Here is a 19,306-nt window from a genome sequence, read left to right on the forward strand (position 1 = left end):
TCACTCAGCTTCAGTGGCATCCTTCTGAAGTGGTTAGTATCCATGTGCCGCTCAAGGCTGCTGCAAGCGCTATGCTCAAGTTGTTTAAAAAAAAAAAAAAAAGCCTCACAGTTCAGCAAGGAATCCTGAAGGGTGAAACTGACCCCCCCTCCTAATCATTTCCTCCTTGAGGTTCGGTGAAAAGATTCACCAGTAAACTCCTGCCCACAAGGAATCGGAGGGAGAGTAAGCCCTGGCACATGGCGAAGGGGAAGTGAGGCTTCAGGGTACACACTCCAGGTGACACTAAGAGTCCGATTCTGTACGGATCGTTACCTTCTAACTCACCCGGTAGTACAGAGCAACCCACTCCTCTGAAACCTGAGACATCAAGAGCCTTGAATCACACATGATCTAGGTGGCTATGGACAGGGAAGTCCCATTTATTTTGAAACAAAAGCTCTGTTGGGCTGCATCATCAAATGCAGGCAAAAAAGAATACTTAGGGCCACGGTTAAGTTTTACCAGTGTGCATAACAGTGAGGTATGCCTCAAATAAGCCTTTTGTTTTTTTTTTTTTAACTGAACTATAACATACCCATGCAGTAATATTTTTCAGTGCTAATTAAAAAAATTAAAGCCTGCACTGGAAGTTGACAGTATAGCAGAATTTTGTTTCTCCTACCTTTGACCCAAATGCGTAATGTACAGATTTTATACAGGGTCTATGTTAAAAATCTAAACATTTCCACAAGATTTTAAACATCAATGGAAATCTGGATTTAGAGGAAACAAAATTAGATAAAAGTACAATGCCCGTGACAGCCAACATTATGTAACTGGGCTGTATGAGGTTGTTGAGAAGGCAAGGGTTAAAAAGATAGGTGCGATGTTTGTTTTTTTGTCTTTTAAATTACCCCCCCGAGTTGATGCGCTGATTTGAACGTAAGTACACCAGATACTACAGCAAGGGGAAACACTGCAAAAAGGTAATCTATTTACAGAAGAGTGACTTAAAGACATTATGGTTTTCTTTACAAACAGATGTAAGAACAGGAACTGTCCACTTTTTAAAAACTCTACATTTCAACCCTCCACTATTATTATTATCCATCGCACTGCCTGTGTCAGAGGCAGTCCCCCCCCCCACCCCCCCCCACCCCCCGCCAGTTGACTCTCCAAATAAATTTCCATCATTTCTTCATCATCCGTGGTCCAGGCTCTCCTGAAAAGTCTCTGGGCACAAGTCATAGGACGACAGGCTTTTGACCTGCCGTTAAAAATGAAACCGCAAAAAACGAGAGCCCCCCCGCCCCCCACCCCGGCCCCAGTGAAACCCCTCCTGTGCGCGGTTCAGTCGTCACTATCTGACAGCGTCTCGTACTGCGCAGAGAGCAGCGGGGCAGGCTCTCGCTCCCAGATCCTGCTCTGCTGGTGAGGGGCCGCCTGGTTCACAGAGGAGGGGGCGCATGCGATCGGGGTGGGCGGCGTACTGCTGAGCATCCGCATAGTCAGAGGGTTGTACGGAAACTGCGTCGAGCCTGACAAAAGAAAAACTGTTTTCACTGTCATGAGCACAGCTGCCGTTCCATACAACCTCCACGGGGTGCAGGAAGACACGATTACTCTATTGAACTGGTCTTGGGACACCAAGAGTAAAGTGAAGCAACATGGAAGGGCCAGGGTTTCACGAGGTAGATTGTAGCCTATCGTGAGGTACCAATCGGAGAATCTAGAAGAGATGAAGGACACAAGCAAGCACAAGCTTAGGGTTGCTAAGTCCAGAAATGAAAGCTCAGGGCTGAACTTTCAGTGAGTTCTAGAACCAGGTGTTTCCATGGAGAATCCAAGTAGAACTACTGCATATTAAGCTTGAAGAGTCTGGTTACACCAAGAACTTCTGGACTCTTCAAGATAAATGCAGCAGTACGTGCTCAGAGGACAAGGGGACAAGAAACGTCAGCAGGTCATGGGCAGCAGGATGAGGGTCTCACTGGGCAGATTTAAAAGGTACAAGATCTGGAAGAGGGGTACGTGAACCTAACAACAGCACTGCCACCACCCCCTGCCACTTCTAGATTGTCTCACCGTCCCCAGAAAGCCTGTTACAGCTTAAGAAACCCTAAGCACAGAAACCTACCATCTTCTCAAGTAAGTAATTTCACAAATTAAATTCTTTCCCTAAGAGACAGGAGAAGAAACAATCACTGGTTTAGGTTAGAAGTTGTCAAACTAGAACACAGTCCCTTTGCGTGTGATGTGAGTTTTATGAAGCAAAGGCCTTCAGTTATGCTCACAAAATAGCCCTAGGAAATTTATATATAAATAAGGGGGAAAGCATGTTTCCGACAGTTTCCACTGATGTACGTGTTGTTAACTCCTAAAAGATGGCTTACAATTCTCTGAAACTCTTAAATCTACACCAGATAATCCCAGTTTCAGTTAAACAACAACAAAGTCTGTCCCCTTTCAAGACCACCGTCGTCATGGATACTAGGTGTGAGAAGAAAGCTTACAAGCAAGCACAAAAAGGAAAACATTCATAAATATCCTAAAACGTGATTTTTCATCGGTTTGTATAAACAGAAGTGAGCCTACAATAGAGATGAATGTTTACACTGTTTCCATTTCTTACTTTGATTTCTTAATATTTCCCGAAGAACCTGCTCTAAGAATGTCTGTAGAGAGGCTAAGGGTGAGCAACCCTTCACGCTCTGGTGTGGTTTATGGAGGAGCTGAAATCACAGACTTCGTGGCTTTGCAAGTGGCAGGTGCCACTTCGTGGCTCCCAGCACACACAGAAGTAAAGGGAAGGGAGATTTTGTTCATGGTAATCTGACCCTGCATTCTGTAAATTTTAAAGATTCCATGCATTCAATGTCTGTTTTGGAAAGTGGAACCCTACCGATACAATAATGGAAATTGCGGCTTCCAAAGTTTCTGATTTTAGAAGTACTAGCCAAGGCTTTGAATAAAAAGTACTTTACAACTCCTTTTCTAGCAGTAAGTTCCTCACCTGTTGAGGAGGGCCTGTCTTCCCAGGCCCACCCTGGTGTCTGCCTGTGGTAATCCCCTTCTGAATGTACAGAGGAGACGGAAGAGGGCCTTTCAGTTCCTAAGTAGCCTTGCCCAGGGATGGGAGATTTAGATTTCCTGCTGTTTGACTTGCTGATCAGCTTTGGTTTGCAAACTCCTCCTAAAAGTGAAATAAATTAACTATTGACATATAGTAATTATGTTCTCAACTTAAAAACCTACCCAAGTGCTGATGGGTTATACACTGCTGAGAAAGCGGGGGGATGGCCGGCAGCACAAAGAACCCAGATCCTAGGACCCAGTGAAGTTTCAAAGTTAGTATTTAAAAGCCAGAATTTACTTGTAGCAACTGAAGCAAAAGGGGTATGTTCTCATGCCATAATCTTGAAAAACACGCGACCAAGGAAATTAAATTTCTGGAACATCATTTCTTTCCTGGTCGTGGAGCACAGAAACTGCTATGGAAATTAAAGTAGGCTGACGAAAATTTTAAATCCTCACTAACTACCTCCTTGCCCGTCAGTTTAAAGAGAAGTGGAGGAGTCCACACACCACGCCAAGGAAATGGTATGTCAAAAGAAAGAAAGTGTGGGACAGAAGCCCCTTCGTGGCCATGCAACTGGTCCCCAGCAGAAGCTCGGCAAGTCCTGGTGGCCCTTTCTGTTGTTCCGGGCTCCAGTTTACTGAAGTTCACAGGAGTGGGACGCCCTGACAGGGCTCTGGAACAAAACGTGGAAACAATGTCTGAAGAGAGCAGAGCTCAGGTGAGCAGCAGATGTGCTTGTCTGGCCCCGCAGAACCAATCACCCTGCCCCGAGTCCCACAATGCCCAGAACAAAGTGGGTAGAAGGCAACTTCAACTATCTGCACAGAGAAGAAGTGCAGGTCCCTGATGGTCAGGAAGAGAATAGAATGGGACCAGAGGAAAAGATGCTTCTGGAAGAAAAACTTCAAAGTACACAAAGTCAGTTTGAGCTCCTCTTGTAAAGAATAGACGATCATCAAAAAGGTTGAGGTGAAAAGCTTAGGAAACAAAATATAGCAAGGATCAGAACAGAGACAACAAAAAGGGCATTAGTACAAAAGGAAAATGAGAGCTACAGTAAAAGCAACACATCAAGAGAACTGAACAGTTAGATCAAGATGACTAACTAGAAGGTAACAGATCTGGGGGACGAAGACTATCTGGCAAAAGCGTAATTGTGTTTCTGAGATGGAAGGCCCAACAAACAGGCGAAACAGCAGAATGTTCCCAGGAATGTGGAAATCAGCCTGCAGATGCAAACAGCCTCCGTGTGGTCAGGAAAGTCTGACACAGAACCGACACCGACATACTAATTAAGTTACTCAAATTGAGGCAAAGAGGCTTCTTCGGGCAGATTTGTCACCTGCCAAAAAAAGGGACATCTGGCCGTATTCTTACACAACCACTGATGCCGGGGGGGGGGGGGGGGGGGGGGATGTAGTAGTATCTATAGGATGTTTCAAGAAAGGTGTCACACTGTCATTTTAAATATGAAGGCAGCAAGAAGACATTCTTGAGCGGGAACAGTCCCGTACCAGAAAGAAACGTCACAACAGAAGAGGTACATGACTGGAATCACTTTAAGTGTGTAACCAGCACCGATGTTCCCACCTTCAAATACATGCAGAGTTAATACAAATCAGGAGGTGAGAGCAGAGAGGTGAAGACAGTGCTCATCCTTCAGAGCAGGAAGTGAATCCATATTGCCCTAAAATATGCATAGGTGTGAATAAATAAAAACCTCAGATCTCTTTGATTTTCTTAACCTCAGTGAGATCTTTTGCTTGAGGAGAACAGGAAAAAACCCTAAACTAAACCTGAAATACTGCTGACCTACTGGTAAGTTTTTAAGCATAAGATCCTAGTTCCCAAAGATTAATTAAGAAAAAGGGGTTTCAGAGTTTAGAGTCATAGTTTTTTTGTGTGCTTGCTTTTTTACTAGGACATATGAATGATGGGTTCTGATGTCTGTCTATCCTTTCCTGTGTCCACAGAGACACCCAGAGTGATGCTCATCAGCCAAGAACACTAGTTTTCTGGATGATGTGATCTGAAGGGGGTTTTTTCCTTACTCTTTCTTCTATGGCTTAAAATTCTGTTCTGCTGAGCCTACCCTTTGTATTAACCAGTCAGTCCCTTTTATGCAAAAGCAGAAAGGAACCTGCACTTGTATTACAGTAAAATGTGTCGATCCAGATAAGGACTAGATGCAAACCAAACAAACCCAACACTGAAAGTTGACCTTCTCCGTCCTTTGAAAACTTCTGCTCATGTTACTAAAATACCTGAGGGGTCAAAAAATTATATTTTAAATAAAGTAAAACCCTCAGAGGGGACTCTGGGAGCACATAAAATGGAAGGTCTTGGGGACACAACACAACTTGGAAATAGACTGGCTTTTCCTTGGGACAGGCAGCAGAAGGGCACAAGAACGAGCACTTTACCTGAATGAGGCGACGGGTCCCCTTCCTCTCTGCGGGTTTCCCCACTGGTCACAACGGAGGTGCTGGCGCCACTAGGCGCCACACCGACGGGCTGGGACATGACGACTCCGTGTTCCTCAACTTTGTCGTCAAAGCTTCCCATGAGCGCCTTCCGGATGATATCTTCCAGACCAAGATTACTGGCAGGATCAGCGAAAGAATGACCTCTAGAGCTAACTGAGCCTGAAAGAGACCAGCAGGCCGCTTCTGCTTATTTCCGAAAGGCAGAGGAGACAGGTGAGCAGACCCACCCGGCCATGGGGTCCACATGACACAAGGCCCCAGGCCGGCTGCCTGCAACACCGCGAGAGCCCACACGGGGGCGCCCAAATCCCTCTCCCAGCAGATTTAGTTTTTCTTTGCCAAATGAATCTATGGTGGGCCATTCCCCCCCCACCCCTCTTTTCAGCTCCCTAGGTCTTACACTGTTCTTTAGTGGTTTTGATTGTCTTTGTTCATTTATCTCTCCAGCAAGTGTTTAGTGAATCTCAACTCCCTTGTTACTGCTACTGTCCCCTCCCTGACTCTGCATACCCGAGCAGTGCCCCTGGTGTGCAGTCAGTACTCGACCAGTCTCGGGTGGACTGCCTGCTCCCATACACCACCTGCATCCTGGCCAATATATTCTGAATCTTACCTGAGGTAGTGACTGCTGGCAGATTAAAGATCTCAGTTCCTGGTTGTGCGGCTGCTGTATGTAAACAAACATTCGAGTTAACTGAGATGCGATGATCACGTAAACTGAAAGAGATAAAGTCTCAAAACCCTACGATGAAATTAACCTTTTTATTTCCCATGATCTCAATCTTATTTTTCACCGGTTAAGATAAAGAAATAATTATTTAAAAAATAAATCAGGCAATAAAAATTGGATGAGGTGGGAAAACCTGAGCAGGAGCCACATGCCCACAGGGGGACAAGAGCGTTTGCACTGCTGGAGAAGGACCAACGGGAGAGGGTCCGGTTTGCCAGAGAAGAGACGTGGCCTCTGGGATGAGCCCCAAGAATGCAGGCTGCTCCGGGGCGGCCCAGCTCAGACCCCTCCATAAACAGCATAAAAACGGGGGCTTCTCTGGGAGCCACTCCCACAGGCACAGGATGAGCCCGCGATTTGTCATCTGCCCAGTTTGAACGACAGCGGGCGGGACAGCCTGGGAACTACCTATAAAGCACTGAGACAGAAGCAGAAGGAATGTGGGAATGTAAACGGTGTTTTCACCATAACTTCCAACTTGCTGCTGAGAACTCAAAAGAGAGAGAACAGGGCAGCAGGGTGGGGGGCGTGTCCCAGAGAAGACCGCAGAGCTCTGGGGGAGTCTGCGGCAGGATGGACCCTTCCCTGGACGGGACGCCGCTGTCCGAAGCAGGGCTGCATGTGCTGGAAACTAACTTCCTTCATCAGGGCAACTTTAAACTGGCAACAGGAGGAGGAGAAAAATCTCCAGGAAGAGCTGTATAAAACAATGACCATCTCCCCACTCGTGGGTCAGGTGACATATGCGGTAAATAAACCTGGAAAAGTACAAAGTGACGAATACACAGACGTTTGTGGATAGGACTCCTTCATTCACTTGACAAGTATTTATTGAGCAATTATTTGGTTCAGTCATAATAAAATCACCTTCTTACTGATCAAAATGGTCAGACAAAGACGATTTTGTATTTTTCAACCAATGAGAACACTACGATCCTGTACTTCGCCTCTGGAGCTTACAGTTTAGTGTGCTACTTTCTGAGGCCATCAGGACGGAACTACCCACGTGCCTCCGGAAAAGTGTCAACTTCCTCGAGCCTTGTGGCCTGTGGCTCACATGCTTAACGAGCACTCCAGGGACAGGGATAGATACTCAAGTGTGAGGACCCCTGGCTTAAAACAGATGGGCACATGTGTGAAAGAACGTGGTAACCACTCAGAAAAGGGCATGGGAGACCGACGGGACCACTGTTTAGGAGGCAGACTCAACAGGAAGAGGTGCAGAGGGAGGGCTGCCCAGAAAGCAGCTAGTGGAGCCACAGTGGAGGGAAGTGTGGCTGGGAAGGAGGGACGACACGCTTCTCTGCATGGAAAGGTACAACATTAATTCCTTTATAGACAGTTAAGCCAAATACTCAAGAAGACATGAAGTCATCAAAGGTACATAGGCTGAACCCTACTCTGGATCCAAGTTTGGGAGCTTTCAGCACATAGTTTAAAGCCCCAGAGCAGGTGTGAAGATTCAGAGGCTCTAGTGCACGAGCAGAGCACTGGGAAAACCAGCATTCAAGGGCCAGGCAGAGCAAGACAGAGCTGCTAAGAAGACATTAAAAAAAAAAAAAGTCCAGAGTAGGAGAGAAAAAACAGGAGAACATAATTTCTGAAAGCCAAGAGATGAGACTACTTCTAGAAGGGGAGAATGGCTTACGGGAGATCAAGTAAAGTACGTTTAAAAGCATGATGGTTTTTTGAAGCCTGAAATCCCTGCTGTCCTCAGTGGGAACACTGAACTGACAGATACTGAGGTGAAACAGTGCTCTTGGAAGCTGCTGGCTTTGATGTGTTGGTTCTACTTCCTGGAGAGGCCTGCATGTGCCCGGGGACCTATCCGCCCGCTGCTTCCTTAGTACAATTCCTTAGCTGTCCCTTTCCACAACCAAAAAGAGTTCGGGGGTTCAGAAAAATCCCCAAGCAGTTTTGTTTGTACTTCCATTAAGACGTTCACGTATTTTATCCTCTGTTAAAGTTAGGGACTTGTTTCTTTATACGTTTTCAGAGTACAGACCATCTGTCGTTCTAAGTGTCCAACACTGCACCCTGCTCAATAAATAGTTGTTGAATGAATGAATGAATGAGAGAGCTACTGCCTGAGGACAATAGAAAATAGAAGACAAAACTAAAGCAGGCTGCTTCAAGTCACGTGTGGCATTTTTCTGTCAATTTTTTTCCCACTAAAATGAGGGGAGACCAAGACTGGAGAGGATGAGCGAAAACCCCTCAACGACGAAACACTTTGAAACTGGCTGTTCTAGATTCTGTAGGCCTCCGCGCTCCAATTCCTCTCTGCCTTCTGAGAGAGTATGAAGATGAGAGTGCCATATTTTCGTTGGTGACATTTGATACATTGTAAATAACACATGAAACCCATGACGAGACGGAAAAATGTAATTATTTTTTTTAAAGAAGATATCTGTTAGCCTGATAACAATGCTGGCAAATATTTATCTTCAAAAGAGAAAGTTCACAACAATAACTGACACTGGGCTCATCCTTTATTCTCTCTGATGTTAAACTTTTATTAATCACAAAGTGTCAGATCCAAACACACGTCCACCTGGTAGTCTGTCGTTCACAGCCCACAATTTCCTTTCTTTTGACAGGGTCGGGAGACTAGTAGATCGTAGATCACAGAAATAAAGCAGATTGTGGAAGACCCAGATCCAACAAGTCTCGCCGCATCACTGGAGGTACTTGAGGAAAAGATGGAGAAGTACGACTGAGCGACAGCATGAGTGCTGAGTGACAGGGTATGAGAAAGGTTCCGATTAACGCATGCATATCAGCCCAAAGGGAAGGTCTGGATAGCACGGAGCTCTATCCTACCGAGTATCTACCAGTGACGTGGGTGACGATGCCATGAGTACCGAACTGTTAGAAGCCAGTGGGCACACCACTAGAGTCATGGAGTTGGCACGCGTGGCACGCTGGAGTGGGGCCACCGCCCCAGCACTCACCAGTTAGGCAGTCTACACCGGTTATTAACCCTCCCTAGGTTTCCTCATCTGCACGATGGAGACAGTTACCCTGTGTGGCGTGTAGGGCTGCCGTGAGGATTAAATGCGCTCGTACGTGCTTACGAGTGCCCAGAGTCATGTAACTACACTGCTTGCTGCCATTACTCTTGTTCTTCTGTTTTCACATGGTGGACTGATCGCATTTGCAGATGAATGCTGAATGACTGAACAGAGATCCAGAAAGACACTGCTGGGGTAGGAAAAGTGACTGAATGGCGCACGCGCAGACTTGGAGCTAGTGACTCCGAAAGTACAGCAAGGGAAGGTAGGAACCAGATTAGCGAGCGCATCGGGAGACCCTGATACTTATGCTCATATCAGGTGCTCTATATCCTAACTGCGTACTGGTTGTCAAACACTCTCGATACAATCTGGACTCCTCAAATAGTGATGCCTTTGGGGCGGAGCCTACACACTACTCAGAACCTACTGAAAGGCTCAGCTAAATAAAGTGATCTTCTGTGGAGGGATACTCAGAATCAATAGTGTGAACAGCTGACGACACAGGATGTTTACAGAGAGAAGACCTGAAGGACATGATCTGTCTTCAAATGGCTGTGGCGTGGTCATGTACAGCCCAAATGGATAAAACTAAGACCAATGAGTAAAAAAACAAAAGCTATGAAGAGCTGATCCAGCCCCACACTTGTTCAAAGAGAAAATGGATAGCTTCAGAAAGCAGCAAGCTCTTGCTCTCTAGCAGGCAGTCTTCATGTACTTGCAGACATTTGATAAGAATCTTAAGATCAAATGCAGTTGGACAGACACCTACAAGAGCCTTCAAACTCAAGGATCGCGTGAGAGGCAACACCGGAGATACAATTATTAATGCAGGTTTTATTTGGGGATCTGTGAAAGAAATCCCACTTACCCATGTCAGAGTCACCTCCACCAGAGGAGTTCAACTTACGAAAAATCTCCTGCTTCTTTGATTTAACCATGGGTGACGTGTTCTCGAGCTTGGTGAAGAAGGAAGGCAAGTAGCTTATACTCCCTGGCGAGCGGGAATCATTCCTGTGGGGAACACAGTTATGCCTGTTATGTCTGTTTCATCATGTGCTAACCTTGGGGACGTTCATAGAGCCAAGTGGGAAAACCCCCACTTCCCAATCTCTTGTCTGTGGCTACCACCATACGTCATATATGAGGACACAAATACTTTAGCACATAAAATTAGCTCATAAAATTAGGACTGTAATGGAGATAATCTAGGATGGGGATTCTTAACGAAGACTGAATAAGCAACAAATGATGAGTGAGAAACAGCTCACCAGGATGCCGTCTGCATAACAGCAAAGGCACTGGTGTTATTTATAGCTGCCACATAAACTGGGAATTCTTCTCCTAGCAGAACTTATAGCAGGACTTGCCTATAAAACAGCAAGAGCTCATACCTAAGCAATCAAAACTTGGGGCCTTCGACAGAAGAGCCACAACGTAGAAATAAACCTGCATATCAAATCACTGCACGCCTCCCACCAGAGGAGTTTCGTGTGAAGGATTCACAGTCATCTGCAGCTTCCTGTACTAACACATTTTAAAAAACCAAGTTTCCTTTAACCATGATGACCTAGCTAGAGCTGGAGAGCATAGCAAACAACAACTGAAGGCTGCTGATAACCTAATCCGGGCGTGTGGACTCATTCATCATTCAAACATGAGAATGCCTGCTATATGCCAAGGAGAGACAGATACGTGATGGAAAATGAGCAAGATGTGGCCCCTGTCCTCAAAAACGTCACACACTGAAGGAAAACCATTTAACATATAATCAAGTTGAACATCATCCCCTTTCTAAAAACGGATTTTCCTCATTTCGTTGAAAGGTCTCAACGTCTGTCTGCTTGCCCATGAATATAAACCCTAAGTAAATAACTCGAACACACTGTAAGAAATGCACTAGCAGTGTGGGGAGAGACCTTGGTTTAAACCTGGACCCTCCCCTCTAACTGACCATGGGAACATCCTGGGTTCGCCTCCCGGAGCATCATGGGAGGAAGGTGTTCTACATCAAGGAAACAGCATGTGTAGGGACTGAAAGGAATTCAGGGGACCGTAAGCAGCCTGACATGGACACAGACTGCGGTGTGAGGGGGAAGCGGCAGGAAACCAGACGAGCAGCATGAACCTGCTCATAAAGGAACTCAGGGGCCAGCCTGATGGCTTGGAGCTGGACTCCACGAGTTTTAGACAAATCACTCTAGTGATAGTGGGCCAGGCAGGGGCCACATCAAAGGTATCTAAACGGGAATAAAAACCGAGTAACTCATAGGGCTTGGGTTGGGGTTAGAAACGGAAGAAAAAGGACGTAAAGCAGTTCAGCAAAAACGCTCATCATGACTTCCCGTCCACGTGCAGTCCACAAGGCTTGGTGCCTGATAAACACTCCAACAGGGCTTCAAGAGACGGCTGACCATGTGGACAAAAAAGCGTTTTTAAAAAAGATCTAGAAAGGCTTAATTTTAAGAATAGTGAACAGCTTTTTTTCTATCACCTGTTTAAATATAACTTTTTCACTAAAATCCACTGGTATTAGATCACCAGGAAAACAGAGACTACCTGGTCCTTTGAGAGTCCTGTCCTGACATGGAACCCACAGAGGAGAAAAGGCCCGGGACATGCGCACACTCCGACCCGGAAGCGGTCGACTCACCTCTGCTCTGCAGGCTCCGCCCCTCTCTGAGACAGGAGCAGCACGCTGTCCTGTTTCTCGTGCACGACTGGAACCTGGGGTGGGGAGATGGGCTCGTAGGACTCGGAAGAGACGTGGCTCCGCTCTGGGGATTTTCCAGGCCTGGCATTGTAACATACAAAATATCAGACTGTCCCCTGGGGCCGCCTACGAATCACCCCAAACAGTTTGAAACTGGTTCACTCATTATGTCATCCAGGAGAAAGGAATAAAAGTTGCTAGTTTATATCAGAATAAAAGTTGCCTCAGGTCTTCACTATATACCTGGTTACCGAAAAGTCTGTCGCTGCTGTTTTTTCCGTGTATGTGCACTGGTGGCACATGACGACCCGGGACAGGCAACGGCCAAAGCTCCAGGAGAGGTCAAGGTCATCGTGTGCTTTGGCATCACACCCCACTAGCCTGCCCTTGTTACTCTGGTAGAGCCCTCCAGGCTTTGACCTCTCTCTCTGAGTCGGTCAGCACTTAACAGGTCTTTCCCACGAAGGTAAAACATAAAGGACCGGAGTCCCAAACTGAACCCTGAGTGCCCGTCAGGTGAGTCAAGACAGGCTCCCGTTCCACCCCGCTAGGGCTGAGTGAGTCTCTGCAAGGTCATGTTCTTCCTCTGGATACCATGTTGGTAAAGACAGTGCATATAAACGTACTAATTAGAGCAAAACAAGGTTTTGGCTTAGTGATTATTAAGAGCCACCTGTGACCTCTAAGTATAATTTTATATAGGTATGTGACCTGTCATTTCCTTTCCCAATCAACGCCATTCAAACAGGTGGCCATTTTTTTACTAGTTTTCTTTTAGTTCTTTGGTGGTTACACCGCTAAATAATTTTATACTTCTCTTGATTTATCAAACTTGAATCTATTCCCTCCTTTCCATAAAGATGAAGAACTTGACTTCTGAATACACGTTAAAAAGATCTAGTACCAACTGCCCAGACAGTGAACATTCCAAGAATAGACAGAGGGGAAACCCTCATTTGTACTTCCCCAGGAGTAAAGGTGAATAAACTTTAGGTGTAAGAAATTAATCCCCTATCTTGTAGATATATCCAAATTGTTTTACGCTTGGGAAATGTACATACAGTTTGAAATAAAAACCATACTGAGGCGCCTGGGTAGCTCAGTCCGTTAAGCTTCTGACTCTTGATTTCGGCTCAGGTCCTGATCTCCCAGTTCATGAGATCAACCGACACGTCAGACTCTGCGCTGATAGCCTGGAGCCTGCTTGGGATTCTCTCTCTCTACCCTTCCCACAATTGCGCACCACGCTGTCTCTCAATATAAATAAACTTTAAAGGAAAAAAAGAACATACCTTCCCCTGGATTTGTCCACAAGATTTTCTGGAGAGACCCTTGAACCTGGTCTTTGATGGTGGACAGACTGAGACTGGGATTCTGGGCTGTAACGATTTGATGTTTTAGTCCTCACAGGGGTAGACACCAAAGCAGATGGTGAATTCTGGAATGTAGAAGTGGGAGGCTGCTGGGGAGGCTGTGAGGAAACTTGATTTCTAGCAAAATCTTGTGTGATGATTTGCTGTGAATGAGGAAAGAAGGAATTGGTTAAGCCCACTGAGTTCTTGCCCAAAAACGTAGCCTTAAAAAACCTGGACATTTCTTTTGTGATTCTCTATGAAATGTGCCTTCCGCATGATCAAAAACAGAAGTATTAACAGAAGAACTTACACAAATGTGATCGGCGAGCGTGATCAGTCGGTGGGTCCTGGGCACTTGCCCCACCCCGTCGGCCTGTGAAGAGGGGGGCAGCTGCTGCTGTGGGGACAGGGATTCCTGCTGGGGTCGGTAGTGGTGTAATGGTCCTTCATAGGGTCTGCTGGCTTCGCCTAATGGAGGACACACAGGTAGATGTCTTACTCAGGAACGCCCCTGCCTCTCACTCACTGTCAGGGATTACACACAACCCAGGGACACGTGGGAGGGACGTGGTGGTATCAACTTAACAGAATTCATGATCTTAATTTTGGAGGAAAACACTTATCAGGACCAGTGTAAACCGTGAAAGCACAAATGGACAAAATATCAACTATTTTCTGTACCGTTACATATAAACGAAAGAGAAATCAACAAAAGCTTAAAAATAATTTTCCTTTAGTGCAGAGTCTTAAACGGTTCAAAAGCGACTCTCATGAAGATTTCTCTAAGACAAAACCAACAAAACCCATTATTCCTGCACACAGTCCGGGCAGATGACCAGAAGCAAATGACACATGCAAATACGAAACCAGGTATACTGGTGGCTAAAAAATACCTACTTTCTGCTTGGTTTGCCTTAACCGCGTCCGGCTGGTAGGCCTGCAGCTTTTCCTGGGGCGCCGGCGAGCCGGCGGGGCTGATCACCTCGATAGCATCGCCAGGCGTTTCATACCGATGAGAGGACACTTTAAGAAAAGGAAAGAATCTTATTTTAAAACTAATCCTGCGGAAGGTTTCAAAAGTACACATTCTTCAAACCTACTCGCGTATTTTTGGTTTTCATTCTCAGAAACGTTCAATGGCACCCAGGTTAGGGATAACAGCCAACATGCTCAGTGCACTGGTTTCCAAGGTCTACAAGTGCTCCCTCAGTGTCCCGATCTCTGTGGGACACAGGGTTTCCTGACACCGTGTGTCCTCCAAGACCTTCGGGCGAGGCAGGCAGGGGACAGATTTGTAACGTCCTGCTGGGAGCTGGAGAAGAACCCCAAGAAGGACCTTTCTCAGAGGGTAGATCCCAACAGTTCACTGCTTCCGATAATTACAATTCTGTGCGACGATCAGCTCTTAGAAGAACTTTCAGGCTACACAGTGGATTTGTCACCATGATTTTAAAGCTACAGATCAAGTAACGTTATATAAGGATTTTCTCAAATCATTGGAGTACTGCTGACAAAAAGTTATTACTCATTTCAAACAACTTTTTGGTGCTGTTACATGTGAAAACACACAGAAATGGCAGGGAATGTCAGAAAGTAGCAAATGCACTCTCCTGGCAGAACGGATGCCGGATGCCCACATCAGAGAAGGCCCCCTCTGAGCAGGAAAACAGCACCAGTGCAGTAAGGGCTCAGGCAGCTGTCCCCAGTCTTGCTATGGCCTCAGAAGGACGGGAGGGGCCCAGGTAACCTGACTTTGAGGGCTCTCTGCATCTACAGGCTGTGCCAAAGAACCCGAGAACACAGTCAGAGGCCCAAAGGGTCTACGACTGGCTGGGTCAGCCAGTGTTATCAGCCAGTGGGTCCCGGACACAGGGACAGAAGCTCGGGATGAACTCTAGTACCAGGCTCCCTCCTGTGATCCTCCAGGACTCAACTGAACAGCCCTTTCTTCCTGCCCCTTCACCAGGCCATGCAAGTTGCAATTAGCTGGGTTCTTGTATAATCAGGAGAATAGGAGCCTGACAATTGGGATGGAAATGATCTTTCAGGAACTAAAAGAAATTACTATATCCAAAGTAATTTATACTATTCTGCAACTTCTGTAGCCATTGGCATTCATCATTTTAAACACCCAGCGTCCTGAATCTGCTCACCACGTCCGATATACAGTCAATAGACTGTCTAATGCTAAACAGTCCTCTTGACTGTTAAACAGGCCTGCTAAACAGGCCTAAGTGCACACAGTCCTCTTGAAGCCAGAAGGCGAAGACACAGTGCTTCACCTACAGGGGGAGAGAGGCCCTGAAGAACTGAAAACCAGACTGAATAACTGTAAATAGCCTGTGGGCTTCATGCAAGCCATTTACCCAGTGATAAAGAGAGATAACCCCAGTCAGAAAAGAAGACAGATTTTCTATTTTCGGACCTTCTGAAGGTCAAACTCCTAGAGCAAGGTCAGGTTCATCATGCCTCCTGAAAAAAGGGGCTACCCAGTGACTAGAGAACCATGTGCCACTGCATCTAGTAGGCCACAGGCTGGAGCCCCTGTTCCCATAATACAGATCTTCCCCAGTTGCAAGTTTCTGCACCTGTAATACCGATTTTGCAGATCTTCATAATCCCAGGCTAAGAGAAGTTTTCTGTCTACACAACAGACTACTAAGCTGCCCCCTTCTCTCCAAAAACCTCAGCCGCGGGGTAGATATTTACTGAAACAAATTATTATTAGCCACGGGGGTAAAAAGAATTGCACGTTGCATGCTGGTGCATAAGAAATCTCCAACTCTGTTCAGTCTCATTAACGGAAACAGCAGAGATAGGACTACGTACGGTTCAGTTACTGCAAGCATTAGCTGATACTCGCTTAAATACCTGCCGCTTCCTTCAGGAATTCCATACAGAATTTAGGCAGCTGTTAACAATAAATTCAAAGTAACTTTTCCAGCAACTCACTGTAGATCTGTGAACCCTTACGGACTTAGAGGGTAGATGTCAAAACAATTAACCAGACTTGATCAAAATCCAGCTATGGAGAGCAAACTGGCAGTCAACAGCGGGGAGGGGGTGGGGGGTGGGGGAAATCGGCGATGAGGATCAAGAGCACACTAATCGCAAGGCACACTGAGTCACGTACGGAAGCACTGCATCACTACATTGCATGTCCAAAGCTAGTTACAACACTGTATGTTTACACTGGAATTAAATAAATGTTAAAAAGTTAAAAAAACAAATACATGAGAACAATTTTAGAAAATGAGCACAGAATATGAGGATATGCATAAAGAAAGAACAAAAATGAATATATGAAAAAAAATTTTTTAAATACAACTTGCAAGGAAGGTGGAATGTAAATACCAATTACCAGTAACATGGTGGTTTCACTTTTTAAAAATTTGTATCTCAGCAAAAAGAGGCTGTGGGGTATCAACTTAAATAACCACATCCTACAAGACGCTGAGGTCTTCGTAGCACAGAGCTTGATGACACGTCTACCACCTTTCAGATGCCTGAAAATGTTAATGAGCTCTGTCCTTCCCAGCTTTACCTTTATAAAGGCGTAGGGTTCTCATGGAAAACTCCTGGATAGGCATACTTCAGCAACTGAAGTTTCAATCATCATGACAAATAGCAAGAGACACATTTTTGCTCTACCAAGCCACAAAACCCCTCCATTACAATTATGAGCAAGGTCAAGATGTTCTTTATACCATATAGTTCTGCTTTACCTAAAGAAGAAAGTAATTCTTTACTCAGATATCACATTGCAAAACTCAGATGGAGATACATACAGCTACTAGAAGAGTCTGAACTTTGAGAGCCACGTTCCCTCGCATCCTTGTCCGAGGCAATTTGCCGGGTGATGATCACGTCTATGAAGTTAGCTGCGGTAATGGTAGTCTTCCCTCGGGTCCTTAGCTCTTCCTCATATCTGGATTTTGGAGGAGGCCCTTTATCTTTCCCAGCCTCGGAATAAACTACTGAAGAGTGAGGCTGGGGCTTGCCACTTGGAAAGGCTGCAGAAGTGTACAGACACTGAACAGATCTCTTCTCCACCTCCAGGCTTTTCTGCTCTAGCTGCTGCTGTTCACTAACTGCTGCTGACCTGCTTCTCAAAGTTTCTTCTAACCTGGAAGCTTCATGCTTACTCTCTTTCGTTTTGGAAACCTCCATCTGGGGAGCAGAGGCTGCGGCGTCCACGAGGGCGGCCAGGGCGTCCGCAGCGGTGCTGTAGCGGGAGGCCGGCAGGCCCTGGCTTATCGATGGGCCCCCGGCGGGCAGCGGCCTGCAAACAGAAGCAAACCACACACAGCTCCGTGAAGGGCGGGCTCTAACGGGGGCGCGCTGGGGAGGCGGAGGGGCCCGCCGCGCAAGAACCACACGTGCCTGGCAGCCACCCATCTAAAAGTGTGCAGTACGCGAGACAGTGACTGTCCTTGGTCGAAATGTGTCTGGGAGACTCACATGATTCGTAGCTGAGCGCTTGGATCCAAAGGTGTGATCACACTGGTTCCATTGGTTCCCTGGAAAACGCTGGGTCTCTGCTGCAACATGGTCTCCTGAGCTCTCACTGAGGGGGATGGGGAGCGGACATACCCATGGCTGCCGGGTCGGCCCGGCTGTTCGGAGCCTGTGAAGGCCAAAAAAATAAGTAAGTAAAATAAAGAAGAGGGAAAAAAAGACAAGCCATAAGGAAGAACCTCAGGATGGCAACATTTAGGGACTGCAAATTTCTTTTATTTATATATATATATATAATATATATATATAATTTTTTTTTTTTTTTAAATTTCTAGGAGAGAGAGAGAGACAGCGTGAGCAGGGGAGGGTCAGAGAGAGAGGGAGATACAGACTCTGAAACAGGCTCCAGGCTCTGAGCTGGCAGTCAGCACAGAGCCCGACGCGGGGCTCGAACCCACGAACCGCGAGATCATGACCTAAGCGAAAGCCAGACGCTTAACCGACTAAGCCACCCAGGCGCCCCAGGGACTGCAAATTTCTTAACTATTCCTAAAAAGATATCCCACTCTTCTGCCTTCCTAGAAATATGTTGTATAAGAGTTTCTCAATAAAGATGTAATAAAACCATGCTAGTAACTCGAAAGAGAAACATCTATCTTTTACTGTCAGCTTCATTTCTATGATAAGTTTCTGTCTTGATTCCTGAGAGAAACAAAAATAACACCGACAGTGAAGTACAGCTGATCCTTGAACAACAGGGATTTGAACTCCACTGGTCCACCTACATGCGGAATTTTTTTTTTTTTTTTGAAAATAGAGTACGGTACTGTAAATGTGTCTTCTCTTCCTTGTCATCTTCTCATCAGTTTCTTTTTCCTAGCTCACTTTGTTGTAAGAATATAGTATATAATACATACAGTATATAATACATAAAATACATATACAATATGATATATACATAAAAAATATGTGGTAATTGATTGTTAGCGGTAAGGTTTCCAGTCAACAGTAGGCTATTGGCAGTTAAGTTTTGGGGGAGTCAAAGTTATATTTGGATTTTCCACTCTGTGAGGGTCAGCATCCCTAACCCCTGAATTATTCAAGGGTCTGCTGTACTAATATAAATCAGGAGCACCCGGGTGGTTCAGTTAAGCATCTGACTCTTGATTTCGACTCAGGTCATGATCTCACATCCCCGAGTCGTGTTCTGAGCTGACAGCCATTGAGCCTGCTTGGGATTCTCTCTCTCTGCCCCTCTCCAGCATCTGGGTGGGTGGGTGGGTGTGTGTGTGTGTGTGTGTGTGTATGTGTACTCGCTCTCAAAATAAACACTTTTTAAAAATCATGTAAGTTAATCTCTCAGATTTTTCCTCAACCTCTGGTGTGTTTACCATTTCCAAAATCCCATTGGGTGCAGCTGTCTAAGGTAACGACGAGAACAACATGGGATGAGAACCACCACCACCCCTGGGTCCAAGGCGTTGCCAGT

At 45.9% G+C, this 19,306-nt stretch overlaps 1 protein-coding gene across 14 annotated transcripts in view; it reads right to left on the bottom strand.

Annotated features, from left to right (window-relative positions):
• Nucleotides 1-394: 394 nt before the first annotated feature.
• Nucleotides 395-19,306, bottom strand: part of NCOR1 (nuclear receptor corepressor 1) — a 158,206-nt gene continuing 139,294 nt past the window's right edge. For 10 of the 14 annotated variants that reach the window (XM_039227337.1, XM_039227336.1, XM_039227332.1 and 7 more), the window contains 11 exons: nucleotides 17,821-17,986; nucleotides 17,148-17,641; nucleotides 14,257-14,382; nucleotides 13,670-13,827; nucleotides 13,297-13,520; nucleotides 11,945-12,085; nucleotides 10,163-10,305; nucleotides 6,161-6,214; nucleotides 5,485-5,706; nucleotides 2,996-3,175; nucleotides 395-1,520 (listed from right to left, as the gene is read on the bottom strand). In XM_039227337.1, the coding sequence (XP_039083268.1) occupies nucleotides 1,333-1,520; nucleotides 2,996-3,175; nucleotides 5,485-5,706; nucleotides 6,161-6,214; nucleotides 10,163-10,305; nucleotides 11,945-12,085; nucleotides 13,297-13,520; nucleotides 13,670-13,827; nucleotides 14,257-14,382; nucleotides 17,148-17,641; nucleotides 17,821-17,986 (2,096 nt within the window). In that variant the 3' untranslated portion in view covers nucleotides 395-1,332. The remainder of the gene's footprint in view (nucleotides 1,521-2,995; nucleotides 3,176-5,484; nucleotides 5,707-6,160; nucleotides 6,215-10,162; nucleotides 10,306-11,944; nucleotides 12,086-13,296; nucleotides 13,521-13,669; nucleotides 13,828-14,256; nucleotides 14,383-17,147; nucleotides 17,642-17,820; nucleotides 17,987-19,306) is intronic. The other 4 variants (XM_039227339.1, XM_039227338.1, XM_039227330.1 and 1 more) reach the window with 3 other exon arrangements.

The sequence above is a fragment of the Hyaena hyaena genome, unplaced genomic scaffold, assembly GCF_003009895.1.
Source record: "Hyaena hyaena isolate Hyena2069 unplaced genomic scaffold, ASM300989v1 scaffold_27, whole genome shotgun sequence".
Taxonomy (NCBI): domain Eukaryota; kingdom Metazoa; phylum Chordata; class Mammalia; order Carnivora; family Hyaenidae; genus Hyaena; species Hyaena hyaena.